The sequence below is a fragment of the Salmo salar genome, chromosome ssa17 (assembly GCF_905237065.1).
Source record: "Salmo salar chromosome ssa17, Ssal_v3.1, whole genome shotgun sequence".
In the NCBI taxonomy this organism is placed as follows: Eukaryota; Metazoa; Chordata; class Actinopteri; order Salmoniformes; family Salmonidae; genus Salmo; species Salmo salar.
Window position 1 is genome coordinate 46096738 of NC_059458.1, and position 18021 is coordinate 46114758.

General features: G+C 48.4%; 1 protein-coding gene across 2 annotated transcripts in view; it reads right to left on the bottom strand.

The window, feature by feature from the left end:
- The window catches only part of LOC106577464 (solute carrier family 15 member 1), a 155209-nt gene that overhangs the window by 126870 nt on the left and 10318 nt on the right, over positions 1-18021 (bottom strand). For both annotated transcript variants that reach the window (XM_045699653.1, XM_045699654.1), the window contains exons 4-7: positions 3888-4029; positions 3302-3421; positions 3026-3125; positions 364-454 (exon numbers count right to left, since the gene is read on the bottom strand). In XM_045699653.1, coding sequence (XP_045555609.1) covers positions 364-454; positions 3026-3125; positions 3302-3421; positions 3888-4029 — 453 coding nt within the window. The remainder of the gene's footprint in view (positions 1-363; positions 455-3025; positions 3126-3301; positions 3422-3887; positions 4030-18021) is intronic.

Genomic DNA, 18021 nt, shown 5'->3' on the forward strand with positions numbered 1-18021 from the left:
AACATGCTCCTGAATTACTGGGCTATTGGATGGAGAAACTTGCCCTATTACACAGGCGTAACGATGGTCATGTAACGTCTGAACAGGTATTGTGTTAGTTTAGGGTTAGTAGTGTAAAGTCTGGCCAGGTATTGTGTTAGTTTAGGGTTAGTAGTGTAAAGTCTGACCAGGTATTGTGTTAGTTTAGGGTTAGTAGTGTAAAGTCTGACCAGGTATTGTGTTAGTAGTGTAAAATCTGACCAGGTATTGTGTTAGTTTAGGGTTAGTAGTGTAAAGTCTGACCAGGTATTGTGTTAGTTTAGGGTTAGTAGTGTAAAGTCTGACCAGGTATTGTGTTAGTTTAGGGAGAGAGTATCGTCGTACCTCTGAGGATGGGTGTGATGACGGTGGACAGGAGACTACCAGCATTGATTGACAGGTAGAAAATGGAGAAGAACGTGCTCCTCTGTTTCTCCTGGAGACGCAGGAGACGTGGACAGGAGACGTGGACAGGAGACATGGACAGGAGACATGGACAGGAGACATGGACAGGAGACGTGGACAGGAGACGTGGACAGGAGACGTAGACAGGAGACGTGGACAGGAGACATGGACAGGAGACATGGACAGGAGACATGGACAGGAGAACAGGTTTATAACAGGAGACATGGACAGGAGACATGGACAGGAAACATGGACAGGAAACATGGACAGGAGACATGGACAGGAGAACAGGTTCAGAACAGGAGACATGGACAGGAGACATGGACAGGAGACATGGACAGGAGAACAGGTTTATAACAGGAGACATGGACAGGAGACATGGACAGGAGAACAGGTTTATAACAGGAGACGTGGACAGGAGACATGGACAGGAGACATGGACAGGAGACATGGACAGGAGAACAGGTTTATAACAGGAGACATGGACAGGAGACATGGACAGGAGACCAGGTTAGGAACAGGAGACATGGACAGGAGACATGGACAGGAGACAAGGTTAGGAACAGGAGACATGGACAGGAAACATGGACAGGAGACATGGACAGGAGACATGGACAGGAGACATGGACAGGAGAACAGGAGATGTGGACAGGAGACCAGGTTAGGAACAGGAGACATGGACAGGAAAACAGGGTTTAAACCTGCAAACATCTGACCTTGACACTTGTGTCTAACCATAACTAGCCAGCAAACAGAGCAGCACCATCTATCTGCTGGAGAATCAAGGTGTTCAGATTCATCCACATTCAGCAACATGACGCTCTGTAACCTTTGACCTAAATGCCCCTTCCAGCAGGTAACCAGGGCTGATGGTTAATAAACAACCATCTGGAAGGTGTTCTGCTGAATCAGCACCATCAGCACTGATAATGAAAGACACGTTGATAAAACATGCTGATCATCTGGAGTCTACACCACCGTAATGACCGAGGTCGGTAGAGGCAGACTCTAAAATGGAGTCTACACTACCGTAATGACCGAGGCAGACTCTAAAATGGAGTCTACACTACCGTAATGACCGAGGCAGACTCTAAAATGGAGTCTACACTACCGTAATGACCGAGGAAGACTCTAAAATGGAGTCTACACTACCGTAATGACCGAGGTCGGTAGAGACAGACTCTAAAATGGAGTCTACACCACCGTAATGACCGAGGCAGACTCTAAAATGGAGTCCACACTACCGTAATGACCGAGGCAGACTCTAAAATGGAGTCTACACTACCGTAATGACCGAGGCAGACTCTAAAATGGAGTCTACACTACCGTAATGACCGAGGTCGGTAGAGACAGACTCTAAAATGGAGTCCACACCACCGTAATGACGAGGGGGGTAGAGACAGACTCTAAAATGGAGTCTACACTACCGTAATGACCGAGACAGACTCTTAAATGGAGTCGACACTACCGTAAAGACCGAGGCAGACTCTAAAATGGAGTCCACACTACCGTAATGACCGAGACAGACTCTAAAATGGAGTCCACACTACCGTAATGACCGAGACAGACTCTAAAATGGAGTCTACACTACCGTAATGACCGAGACAGACTCTAAAATGGAGTCTACACTACCGTAATGACCGAGTCAGTCTCTAAAATGGAGTCTACACCACCGTAATGACCGAGACAGACTCTAAAATGGAGTCTACACTACCGTAATGACCGAGGTCGGTAGAGGCAGACTCTAAAATGGAGTCTACACTACCGTAATGACCGAGACAGATTCTAAAATGGAGTCTACACTACCGTAATGACCGAGGCAGACTCTAAAATGGAGTCTACACTACCGTAATGACCGAGACAGACTCTAAAACGGAGTCTACACTACCGTAATGACCGAGACAGACTCTAAAATGGAGTCTACACCACCGTAATGACCGAGGTCGGTAGAGACAGACTCTAAAATGGAGTCTACACTACCGTAATGACCGAGGTCGGTAGAGACAGACTCTAAAATGGAGTCCACACCACCGTAATGACCAAGACAGACTCTAAAATGGAGTCCACACCACCGTAATGACCGAGGCAGACTCTAAAATGGAGTCTACACTACCGTAATGACTGAGGTCGGTAGAGCCAGACTCTAAAATGGAGTCTACACCACCGTAATGACCGAGGCAGACTCTAAAATGGAGTCCACACTACCGTAATGACCGAGACAGATTCTAAAATGGAGTCTACACTACCGTAATGACCGAGACAGACTCTAAAATGGAGTCTACACCACCGTAATGACCGAGACAGACTCTAAAATGGAGTCTACACTACCGTAATGACCGAGACAGACTAAAATGGAGTCCGCACCACCGTAATGACAGTGACAGATTCTAAAATGGAGTCTACACCACCGTAATGACCGAGACAGACTCTAAAATGGAGTCTACACCACCGTAATGACCGAGACAGACTCTAAAATGGAGTCCACACTACCGTAATGACCGAGGTCGGTAGAGACAGACTCTAAAATGGAGTCTACACCACCGTAATGACCGAGGTCGGTAGAGACGGACTCTAAAATGGCTGCTCCGCTAGTGTTACCAACCTGGTGGTCTTCAAACTGGTCTCCTCCGAAGGCAGCGACACAGGGTTTGATGCCCCCTGTCCCCAGAGCGATGAGGAACAGGCCAACCATAGACATGGCCCTGAGGGGAGACAACAGCACTTATCACTTCAACTAAAGGAACTCATATCATAGAAGTTGAGTCAACTTAATTGACTAAGTTTACACAACTCTAATCTTCTTACAACGCTGTACTGTACCCTGTGGTACAGGCTTATATAGGAGGTTGTGTTTAGGGTGAACAACGGATGAACTCACACATGGAAGGTCATGTTGTCAGGGGTCCCGTCCCTGTCCGTGTCTGTGATGTCGTGTATGGCGCTTACTGCCATGACAACCTGTCCCACCGTATAGACGATGGATAAATAGACAATAGTCCTGGGGAGAGAGAGGAAAGGGAGAGAGAGAGAGAGAGAGAGAGAGAGAAAGAGATACAACAGAGAGAGAGAGGAAAGAGAGAGAGGAAAGAGAGAGAGGAAAGAGAGAGAGGAAAGAGAGAGAGGAAAGAGAGAGAGAGAGAGAGAGGGAGAGAGAGAGAGGGAGAGCGAGAGGGGAGAGAGGGGAGAGAGAGAGAGAGAGAGAGAGAGAGAGAGAGAGAGGAGAGAGAGAGAGAGAGAGAGTGAGGGAGAGAGAGGGAGAGAGAGGGAGAGAGAGGGAGAGAGAGGAAGAACGAGAGGGGAGAGAGGGGGAGAGAGAGAGGGGAGAGAGAGAGGAGAGAGAAGGGGAGAAAAACAAATGAAAGGGATTTACCAGGAGGGCAGACAACTACAAGCAAGAGAACCACAATCCCCAGTTATTCTATGGAAGATCAGATAATAAGTTGATGTACTTGGTTTGGACTCACTTGAACTTCCCAAGCCAGGAGTCGGCCACAATGGCTCCCAGTATAGGAGTCAGGTAGCAGAGAGCGATGAAGGTGTGATAGATAGAGGTGGCCAGGTCATCGTCCCACTTCAGGAAGTACCTGAAGTACAGGACCAGCACCGCTAGGGAGGAGAACAGAACCACAACAGAACCTCTCAATATGTCCATCTACAGCACCAACACCACTAGGGAGGAGAACAGAACCACTCAATATGTCCATCTACAGCACCAGCACCACTAGGGAGGAGAACAGAACCACTCAATATGTCCATCTACAGCACCAACACCACTAGGGAGGAGAACAGAACCACAACAGAACCACTCAATATGTCCATCTACAGCACCAACACCACTAGGGAGGAGAACAGAACAACAACAGAACCACTCAATATGTCCATCTACAGCACCAACACCACTAGGGAGGAGAACAGAACCACAACAGAACCACTCAATATGTCCATCTACAGCACCAACACCGCTAGGGAGGAGAACAGAACCACAACAGAACCACTCAATATGTCCATCTACAGCACCAACACCACTAGGGGGGAGAAAAGAACCACAACAGAACCACTCAATATGTCCATCTACAGCACCAACACCACTAGGGAGGAGAACAGAACCACAACAGAACCACTCAATATGTCCATCTGCAGCACCAACACCACTAGGGAGGAGAACAGAACCACTCAATATGTCCATCTACAGCACCAGTACCACTAGGGAGGAGAACAGAACCACAACAGAACCTCTCAATATGTCCATCTACAGGACCAGCACCACTAGGGAGGAGAACAGAACCACAACAGAACCACTCAATATGTCCATCTACAGGACCAGCACCACTAGGGAGGAGAACAGAACCACAACAGAACAACTCAGTATGTCCACCTACAGCACCAACACCACTAGGGAGGAGAACAGAACCACAATAGAACCACTCAATATGTCCATCTACAGCACCAGCACCACTGGGGAGGAGAACAGAACCACAACAGAACCACTCAATATGTCCATCTACAGCACCAGCACCACTAGGGAGGAGAACAGAACCACTCAATATGTCCATCTACAGCACCAACACCGCTAGGGAGGAGAACAGAACCACAACAGAACCACTCAATATGTCCATCTACAGGACCAGCACCACGAGAGGGGAGAACAGAACCACAACAGAACCACTCAATATGTCCCCCTACAGCACCACCACCACTAGGGAGAAGAACAGAACCACAATAGAACCACTCAATATGTCCATCTACAGCACCAGCACCACTAGGGAGGAGAACAGAACCACAACAGAACCACTCAATATGTCCATCTACAGCACCAGCACCACTAGGGAGGAGAACAGAACCACTCAATATGTCCATCTACAGCACCAACACCGCTAGGGAGGAGAACAGAACCACAACAGAACCACTCAATATGTCCATCTACAGCACTAGCACCACTAGGGAGGAGAACAGAACCACAATAGAACCACTCAATATGTCTATCTACAGCACCAACTCCACTAGGGAGGAGAAAAGAACCACTCAATATGTCCATCAACAGCACCAACACCACTAGGGAGGAGAACAGAACCACTCAATATGTCCATCTACAGCACCAACACCACTAGGGAGGAGAACAGAACCACAACAGAACCACTCAATATGTCCAACTACAGCACCAGCACCACTAGCGAGGAGAACAGAACCACTCAATATGTCCATCTACAGCACCAGCACCACTAGGGAGGAGAACAGAACCACTCAATATGTCCATCTACAGCACCAACACCACTAGGGAGGAGAACAGAACCACAACAGAACCACTCAATATGTCCATCTACAGCACCAACACCACTAGGGAGGAGAACAGAACAACAACAGAACCACTCAATATGTCCATCTACAGCACCAACACCACTAGGGAGGAGAACAGAACCACAACAGAACCACTCAATATGTCCATCTACAGCACCAACACCGCTAGGGAGGAGAACAGAACCACAACAGAACCACTCAATATGTCCATCTACAGCACCAACACCACTAGGGGGGAGAAAAGAACCACAACAGAACCACTCAATATGTCCATCTACAGCACCAACACCACTAGGGAGGAGAACAGAACCACAACAGAACCACTCAATATGTCCATCTACAGCACCAACACCACTAGGGAGGAGAACAGAACCACTCAATATGTCCATCTACAGCACCAGTACCACTAGGGAGGAGAACAGAACCACAACAGAACCTCTCAATATGTCCATCTACAGGACCAGCACCACTAGGGAGGAGAACAGAACCACAACAGAACCACTCAATATGTCCATCTACAGGACCAGCACCACTAGGGAGGAGAACAGAACCACAACAGAACCACTCAGTATGTCCACCTACAGCACCAACACCACTAGGGAGGAGAACAGAACCACAATAGAACCACTCAATATGTCCATCTACAGCACCAGCACCACTGGGGAGGAGAACAGAACCACAACAGAACCACTCAATATGTCCATCTACAGCACCAGCACCACTAGGGAGGAGAACAGAACCACTCAATATGTCCATCTACAGCACCAACACCGCTAGGGAGGAGAACAGAACCACAACAGAACCACTCAATATGTCCATCTACAGGACCAGCACCACGAGGGAGGAGAACAGAACCACAACAGAAACACTCAATATGTCCACCTACAGCACCACCACCACTAGGGAGAAGAACAGAACCACAATAGAACCACTCAATATGTCCATCTACAGCACCAGCACCACTAGGGAGGAGAACAGAACCACAACAGAACCACTCAATATGTCCATCTACAGCACCAGCACCACTAGGGAGGAGAACAGAACCACTCAATATGTCCATCTACAGCACCAACACCGCTAGGGAGGAGAACAGAACCACAACAGAACCACTCAATATGTCCATCTACAGGACCAGCACCACGAGGGAGGAGAACAGAACCACAACAGAACCACTCAATATGTCCACCTACAGCACCACCACCACTAGGGAGAAGAACAGAACCACAATAGAACCACTCAATATGTCCATCTACAGCACCAGCACCACTAGGGAGGAGAACAGAACCACAACAGAACCACTCAATATGTCCATCTACAGCACCAGCACCACTAGGGAGGAGAATAGAACCACTCAATATGTCCATCTACAGCACCAGCACCGCTAGGGAGGAGAACAGAACCACCACAGAACCACTCAATATGTCCATCTACAGCACCAGCACCACTAGGGGGAGAACAGAACCACAACAGAACCACTCAATATGTCCATCTACAGCACCAACACCACTAGGGAGGAGAACAGAACCACAACAGAATCACTCAATATGTCCATCTACAGCACCAGCACCACTAGGGATGAGAACAGAACCACTCAATATGTCCATCGACAGCACCAACACCACTAGGGAGGAGAACAGAACCACTCAATATGTTCATCTACAGCACCAACACCACTAGGGAGGAGAACAGAACCACAAAAGAACCACTCAATATGTCCATCTACAGCACCAGCACCGCTAGGGAGGAGAACAGAACCACAACAGAACCACTCAATATGTCCATCTACAGCACCAACACCACTAGGGAGGAGAACAGAACAACAACAGAACCACTCAATATGTCCATCTACAGCACCAACACCACTAGGGAGGAGAACAGAACCACAACAGAACCATTCAATATATCCATCTACAGCACCAACACCGCTAGGGAGGAGAACAGAACCACTCAATATGTCCATCTACAGCACCAACACCACTAGGGGGAGAACAGAACCACAACAGAACCACTCAATATGTCCATCTACAGCACCATCACCACTAGGGAGGAGAACAGAACCACAACAGAACCACTCAATATGTCCATCTACAGCACCAACACCACTAGGGAGGAGAACAGAACCACTCAATATGTCCATCTACAGCACCAGTACCACTAGGGAGGAGAACAGAACCACAACAGAACCTCTCAATATGTCCATCTACAGGACCAGCACCACTAGGGAGGAGAACAGAACCACAACAGAACCACTCAATATGTCCATCTACAGGACCAGCACCACTAGGGAGGAGAACAGAACCACAACAGAACCACTCAATATGTCCACCTACAGCACCAACACCACTAGGGAGGAGAACAGAACCACAATAGAACCACTCAATATGTCCATCTACAGCACCAGCACCACTGGGGAGGAGAACAGAACCACTACAGAACCACTCAATATGTCCATCTACAGCACCAGCACCACTAGGGAGGAGAACAGAACCACTCAATATGTCCATCTACAGCACCAACACCACTAGGGAGGAGAACAGAACCACAACAGAACCACTCAATATGTCCATCTACAGCACCAGCACCGCTAGGGAGGAGAACAGAACCACAACAGAACCATTCAATATATCCATCTACAGCACCAACACCGCTAGGGAGGAGAACAGAACCACAACAGAACCACTCAATATGTCCATCTACAGCACCAACACCACTAGGGGGGAGAAAAGAACCACAACAGAACCACTCAATATGTCCATCTACAGCACCAACACCACTAGGGAGCAGAACAGAACCACAACAGAACCACTCAATATGTCCATCTACAGCACCAACACCACTAGGGAGGAGAACAGAACCACTCAATATGTCCATCTACAGCACCAACACCGCTAGGGAGGAGAACAGAACCACAACAGAACCACTCAATATGTCCATCTACAGCACCAGCACCACTAGGGAGGAGAACAGAACCACAACAGAACCACTCAATATGTCTATCTACAGCACCAACTCCACTAGGGAGGAGAAAAGAACCACTCAATATGTCCATCAACAGCACCAACACCACTAGGGAGGAGAACAGAACCACTCAATATGTCCATCTACAGCACCAACACCACTAGGGAGGAGAACAGAACCACAACAGAACCACTCAATATGTCCAACTACAGCACCAGCACCACTAGCGAGGAGAACAGAACCACTCAATATGTCCATCTACAGCACCAGCACCACTAGGGAGGAGAACAGAACCACTCAATATGTCCATCTACAGCACCAACACCACTAGGGAGGAGAACAGAACCACAACAGAACCACTCAATATGTCCATCTACAGCACCAACACCACTAGGGAGGAGAACAGAACAACAACAGAACCACTCAATATGTCCATCTACAGCACCAACACCACTAGGGAGGAGAACAGAACCACAACAGAACCACTCAATATGTCCATCTACAGCACCAACACCGCTAGGGAGGAGAACAGAACCACAACAGAACCACTCAATATGTCCATCTACAGCACCAACACCACTAGGGGGGAGAAAAGAACCACAACAGAACCACTCAATATGTCCATCTACAGCACCAACACCACTAGGGAGGAGAACAGAACCACAACAGAACCACTCAATATGTCCATCTACAGCACCAACACCACTAGGGAGGAGAACAGAACCACTCAATATGTCCATCTACAGCACCAGTACCACTAGGGAGGAGAACAGAACCACAACAGAACCTCTCAATATGTCCATCTACAGGACCAGCACCACTAGGGAGGAGAACAGAACCACAACAGAACCACTCAATATGTCCATCTACAGGACCAGCACCACTAGGGAGGAGAACAGAACCACAACAGAACCACTCAGTATGTCCACCTACAGCACCAACACCACTAGGGAGGAGAACAGAACCACAATAGAACCACTCAATATGTCCATCTACAGCACCAGCACCACTGGGGAGGAGAACAGAACCACAACAGAACCACTCAATATGTCCATCTACAGCACCAGCACCACTAGGGAGGAGAACAGAACCACTCAATATGTCCATCTACAGCACCAACACCGCTAGGGAGGAGAACAGAACCACAACAGAACCACTCAATATGTCCATCTACAGGACCAGCACCACGAGGGAGGAGAACAGAACCACAACAGAAACACTCAATATGTCCACCTACAGCACCACCACCACTAGGGAGAAGAACAGAACCACAATAGAACCACTCAATATGTCCATCTACAGCACCAGCACCACTAGGGAGGAGAAGAGAACCACAACAGAACCACTCAATATGTCCATCTACAGCACCAGCACCACTAGGGAGGAGAAAAGAACCACTCAATATGTCCATCTACAGCACCAACACCGCTAGGGAGGAGAACAGAACCACAACAGAACCACTCAATATGTCCATCTACAGGACCAGCACCACGAGGGAGGAGAACAGAACCACAACAGAACCACTCAATATGTCCACCTACAGCACCACCACCACTAGGGAGAAGAACAGAACCACAATAGAACCACTCAATATGTCCATCTACAGCACCAGCACCACTAGGGAGGAGAACAGAACCACAACAGAACCACTCAATATGTCCATCTACAGCACCAGCACCACTAGGGAGGAGAATAGAACCACTCAATATGTCCATCTACAGCACCAGCACCGCTAGGGAGGAGAACAGAACCACAACAGAACCACTCAATATGTCCATCTACAGCACCAGCACCACTAGGGGGTGAACAGAACCACAACAGAACCACTCAATATGTCCATCTACAGCACCAACACCACTAGGGAGGAGAACAGAACCACAACAGAACCACTCAATATGTCCATCTACAGCACCAGCACCACTAGGGAGGAGAACAGAACCACTCAATATGTTCATCTACAGCACCAACACCACTAGGGAGGAGAACAGAACCACAACAGAACCACTCAATATGTCCATCTACAGCACCAGCACCGCTAGGGAGGAGAACAGAACCACAACAGAACCACTCAATATGTCCATCTACAGCACCAACACCACTAGGGAGGAGAACAGAACAACAACAGAACCACTCAATATGTCCATCTACAGCACCAACACCACTAGGGAGGAGAACAGAACCACAACAGAACCATTCAATATATCCATCTACAGCACCAACACCGCTAGGGAGGAGAACAGAACCACTCAATATGTCCATCTACAGCACCAACACCACTAGGGGGGAGAACAGAACCACAACAGAACCACTCAATATGTCCATCTACAGCACCATCACCACTAGGGAGGAGAACAGAACCACAACAGAACCACTCAATATGTCCATCTACAGCACCAACACCACTAGGGAGGAGAACAGAACCACTCAATATGTCCATCTACAGCACCAGTACCACTAGGGAGGAGAACAGAACCACAACAGAACCTCTCAATATGTCCATCTACAGGACCAGCACCACTAGGGAGGAGAACAGAACCACAACAGAACCACTCAATATGTCCATCTACAGGACCAGCACCACTAGGGAGGAGAACAGAACCACAACAGAACCACTCAATATGTCCATCTACAGCACCAACACCACTAGGGAGGAGAACAGAACCACAATAGAACCACTCAATATGTCCATCTACAGCACCAGCACCACTGGGGAGGAGAACAGAACCACTACAGAACCACTCAATATGTCCATCTACAGCACCAGCACCACTAGGGAGGAGAACAGAACCACTCAATATGTCCATCTACAGGACCAGCACCACGAGGGAGGAGAACAGAACCACAACAGAACCACTCAATATGTCCACCTACAGCACCACCACCACTAGGGAGAAGAACAGAACCACAATAGAACCACTCAATATGTCCATCTACAGCACCAGCACCACTAGGGAGGAGAACAGAACCACAACAGAACCACTCAATATGTCCATCTACAGCACCAGCACCACTAGGGAGGAGAATAGAACCACTCAATATGTCCATCTACAGCACCAGCACCGCTAGGGAGGAGAACAGAACCACAACAGAACCACTCAATATGTCCATCTACAGCACCAGCACCACTAGGGGGAGAACAGAACCACAACAGAACCACTCAATATGTCCATCTACAGCACCAACACCACTAGGGAGGAGAACAGAACCACAACAGAACCACTCAATATGTCCATCTACAGCACCAGCACCACTAGGGAGGAGAACAGAACCACTCAATATGTCCATCGACAGCACCAACACCACTAGGGAGGAGAACAGAACCACTCAATATGTTCATCTACAGCACCAACACCACTAGGGAGGAGAACAGAACCACAACAGAACCACTCAATATGTCCATCTACAGCACCAGCACCGCTAGGGAGGAGAACAGAACCACAACAGAACCACTCAATATGTCCATCTACAGCACCAACACCACTAGGGAGGAGAACAGAACAACAACAGAACCACTCAATATGTCCATCTATAGCACCAACACCACTAGGGAGGAGAACAGAACCACAACAGAACCATTCAATATATCCATCTACAGCACCAACACCGCTAGGGAGGAGAACAGAACCACTCAATATGTCCATCTACAGCACCAACACCACTAGGGGGGAGAACAGAACCACAACAGAACCACTCAATATGTCCATCTACAGCACCATCACCACTAGGGAGGAGAACAGAACCACAACAGAACCACTCAATATGTCCATCTACAGCACCAACACCACTAGGGAGGAGAACAGAACCACTCAATATGTCCATCTACAGCACCAGTACCACTAGGGAGGAGAACAGAACCACAACAGAACCTCTCAATATGTCCATCTACAGGACCAGCACCACTAGGGAGGAGAACAGAACCACAACAGAACCACTCAATATGTCCATCTACAGGACCAGCACCACTAGGGAGGAGAACAGAACCACAACAGAACCACTCAATATGTCCATCTACAGCACCAACACCACTAGGGAGGAGAACAGAACCACAACAGAACCATTCAATATATCCATCTACAGCACCAACACCGCTAGGGAGGAGAACAGAACCACTCAATATGTCCATCTACAGCACCAACACCACTAGGGGGGAGAACAGAACCACAACAGAACCACTCAATATGTCCATCTACAGCACCATCACCACTAGGGAGGAGAACAGAACCACAACAGAACCACTCAATATGTCCATCTACAGCACCAACACCACTAGGGAGGAGAACAGAACCACTCAATATGTCCATCTACAGCACCAGTACCACTAGGGAGGAGAACAGAACCACAACAGAACCTCTCAATATGTCCATCTACAGGACCAGCACCACTAGGGAGGAGAACAGAACCACAACAGAACCACTCAATATGTCCATCTACAGGACAAGCACCACTAGGGAGGAGAACAGAACCACAACAGAACCACTCAATATGTCCACCTACAGCACCAACACCACTAGGGAGGAGAACAGAACCACAATAGAACCACTCAATATGTCCATCTACAGCACCAGCACCACTGGGGAGGAGAACAGAACCACTACAGAACCACTCAATATGTCCATCTACAGCACCAGCACCACTAGGGAGGAGAACAGAACCACTCAATATGTCCATCTACAGCACCAACACCACTAGGGAGGAGAACAGAACCACAACAGAACCACTCAATATGTCCATCTACAGCACCAGCACCGCTAGGGAGGAGAACAGAACCACAACAGAACCACTCAATATGTCCATCTACAGCACCAACACCACTAGGGAGGAGAACAGAACAACAACAGAACCACTCAATATGTCCATCTACAGCACCAACACCACTAGGGAGGAGAACAGAACCACAACAGAACCACTCAATATGTCCATCTACAGCACCAACACCGCTAGGGAGGAGAACAGAACCACAACAGAACCACTCAATATGTCCATCTACAGCACCAACACCACTAGGGGGGAGAACAGAACCACAACAGAACCACTCAATATGTCCATCTACAGCACCATCACCACTAGGGAGGAGAACAGAACCACAACAGAACCACTCAATATGTCCATCTACAGCACCAACACCACTAGGGAGGAGAACAGAACCACTCAATATGTCCATCTACAGCACCAGTACCACTAGGGAGGAGAACAGAACCACAACAGAACCTCTCAATATGTCCATCTACAGGACCAGCACCACTAGGGAGGAGAACAGAACCACAACAGAACCACTCAATATGTCCATCTACAGGACCAGCACCACTAGGGAGGAGAACAGAACCACAACAGAACCACTCAATATGTCCACCTACAGCACCAACACCACTAGGGAGGAGAACAGAACCACAATAGAACCACTCAATATGTCCATCTACAGCACCAGCACCACTGGGGAGGAGAACAGAACCACTACAGAACCACTCAATATGTCCATCTACAGCACCAGCACCACTAGGGAGGAGAACAGAACCACTCAATATGTCCATCTACAGCACCAACACCACTAGGGAGGAGAACAGAACCACAACAGAACCACTCAATATGTCCATCTACAGCACCAGCACCGCTAGGGAGGAGAACAGAACCACAACAGAACCACTCAATATGTCCATCTACAGCACCAACACCACTAGGGAGGAGAACAGAACAACAACAGAACCACTCAATATGTCCATCTACAGCACCAACACCACTAGGGAGGAGAACAGAACCACAACAGAACCACTCAATATGTCCATCTACAGCACCAACACCGCTAGGGAGGAGAACAGAACCACAACAGAACCACTCAATATGTCCATCTACAGCACCAACACCACTAGGGGGGAGAACAGAACCACAACAGAACCACTCAATATGTCCATCTACAGCACCATCACCACTAGGGAGGAGAACAGAACCACAACAGAACCACTCAATATGTCCATCTACAGCACCAACACCACTAGGGAGGAGAACAGAACCACTCAATATGTCCATCTACAGCACCAGTACCACTAGGGAGGAGAACAGAACCACAACAGAACCTCTCAATATGTCCATCTACAGGACCAGCACCACTAGGGAGGAGAACAGAACCACAACAGAACCACTCAATATGTCCATCTACAGGACCAGCACCACTAGGGAGGAGAACAGAACCACAACAGAACCTCTCAATATGTCCATCTACAGGACCAGCACCACTAGGGAGGAGAACAGAACCACAACAGAACCACTCAATATGTCCATCTACAGGACCAGCACCACTAGGGAGGAGAACAGAACCACAACAGAACCACTCAATATGTCCACCTACAGCACCAACACCACTAGGGAGGAGAACAGAACCACAATAGAACCACTCAATATGTCCATCTACAGCACCAGCACCACTGGGGAGGAGAACAGAACCACTACAGAACCACTCAATATGTCCATCTACAGCACCAGCACCACTAGGGAGGAGAACAGAACCACTCAATATGTCCATCTACAGCACCAACACCACTAGGGAGGAGAACAGAACCACAACAGAACCACTCAATATGTCCATCTACAGCACCAGCACCGCTAGGGAGGAGAACAGAACCACAACAGAACCACTCAATATGTCCATCTACAGCACCAACACCACTAGGGAGGAGAACAGAACAACAACAGAACCACTCAATATGTCCATCTACAGCACCAACACCACTAGGGAGGAGAACAGAACCACAACAGAACCACTCAATATGTCCATCTACAGCACCAACACCGCTAGGGAGGAGAACAGAACCACAACAGAACCACTCAATATGTCCATCTACAGCACCAACACCACTAGGGGGGAGAACAGAACCACAACAGAACCACTCAATATGTCCATCTACAGCACCATCACCACTAGGGAGGAGAACAGAACCACAACAGAACCACTCAATATGTCCATCTACAGCACCAACACCACTAGGGAGGAGAACAGAACCACAATAGAACCACTCAATATGTCCATCTACAGGACCAGCACCACTAGGGAGGAGAACAGAACCACAACAGAACCACTCAATATGTCCACCTACAGCACCAACACCACTAGGGAGGAGAACAGAACCACAATAGAACCACTCAATATGTCCATCTACAGCACCAGCACCACTGGGGAGGAGAACAGAACCACTACAGAACCACTCAATATGTCCATCTACAGCACCAGCACCACTAGGGAGGAGAACAGAACCACTCAATATGTCCATCTACAGCACCAACACCACTAGGGAGGAGAACAGAACCACAACAGAACCACTCAATATGTCCATCTACAGCACCAGCACCGCTAGGGAGGAGAACAGAACCACAACAGAACCACTCAATATGTCCATCTACAGCACCAACACCACTAGGGAGGAGAACAGAACAACAACAGAACCACTCAATATGTCCATCTACAGCACCAACACCACTAGGGAGGAGAACAGAACCACAACAGAACCACTCAATATGTCCATCTACAGCACCAACACCGCTAGGGAGGAGAACAGAACCACAACAGAACCACTCAATATGTCCATCTACAGCACCAACACCACTAGGGGGGAGAACAGAACCACAACAGAACCACTCAATATGTCCATCTACAGCACCATCACCACTAGGGAGGAGAACAGAACCACAACAGAACCACTCAATATGTCCATCTACAGCACCAACACCACTAGGGAGGAGAACAGAACCACTCAATATGTCCATCTACAGCACCAGTACCACTAGGGAGGAGAACAGAACCACAACAGAACCTCTCAATATGTCCATCTACAGGACCAGCAACACTAGGGAGGAGAACAGAACCACAACAGAACCACTCAATATGTCCATCTACAGGACCAGCACCACTAGGGAGGAGAACAGAACCACAACAGAACCACTCAATATGTCCACCTACAGCACCAACACCACTAGGGAGGAGAACAGAACCACAATAGAACCACTCAATATGTCCATCTACAGCACCAGCACCACTGGGGAGGAGAACAGAACCACAACAGAACCACTCAATATGTCCATCTACAGCACCAGCACCACTAGGGAGGAGAACAGAACCACTCAATATGTCCATCTACAGCACCAACACCACTAGGGAGGAGAACAGAACCACAACAGAACCACTCAATATGTCCATCTACAGCACCAGCACCGCTAGGGAGGAGAACAGAACCACAACAGAACCACTCAATATGTCCATCTACAGCACCAACACCACTAGGGAGGAGAACAGAACAACAACAGAACCACTCAATATGTCCATCTACAGCACCAACACCACTAGGGAGGAGAACAGAACCACAACAGAACCACTCAATATGTCCATCTACAGCACCAACACCGCTAGGGAGGAGAACAGAACCACAACAGAACCACTCAATATGTCCATCTACAGCACCAACACCACTAGGGGGGGAGAACAGAACCACAACAGAACCACTCAATATGTCCATCTACAGCACCATCACCACTAGGGAGGAGAACAGAACCACAACAGAACCACTCAATATGTCCATCTACAGCACCAACACCACTAGGGAGGAGAACAGAACCACTCAATATGTCCATCTACAGCACCAGTACCACTAGGGAGGAGAACAGAACCACAACAGAACCTCTCAATATGTCCATCTACAGGACCAGCACCACTAGGGAGGAGAACAGAACCACAACAGAACCACTCAATATGTCCATCTACAGGACCAGCACCACTAGGGAGGAGAACAGAACCACAACAGAACCTCTCAATATGTCCATCTACAGGACCAGCACCACTAGGGAGGAGAACAGAACCACAACAGAACCACTCAATATGTCCATCTACAGGACCAGCACCACTAGGGAGGAGAACAGAACCACAACAGAACCACTCAATATGTCCACCTACAGCACCAACACCACTAGGGAGGAGAACAGAACCACAATAGAACCACTCAATATGTCCATCTACAGCACCAGCACCACTGGGGAGGAGAACAGAACCACTACAGAACCACTCAATATGTCCATCTACAGCACCAGCACCACTAGGGAGGAGAACAGAACCACTCAATATGTCCATCTACAGCACCAACACCACTAGGGAGGAGAACAGAACCACAACAGAACCACTCAATATGTCCATCTACAGCACCAGCACCGCTAGGGAGGAGAACAGAACCACAACAGAACCACTCAATATGTCCATCTACAGCACCAACACCACTAGGGAGGAGAACAGAACAACAACAGAACCACTCAATATGTCCATCTACAGCACCAACACCACTAGGGAGGAGAACAGAACCACAACAGAACCAC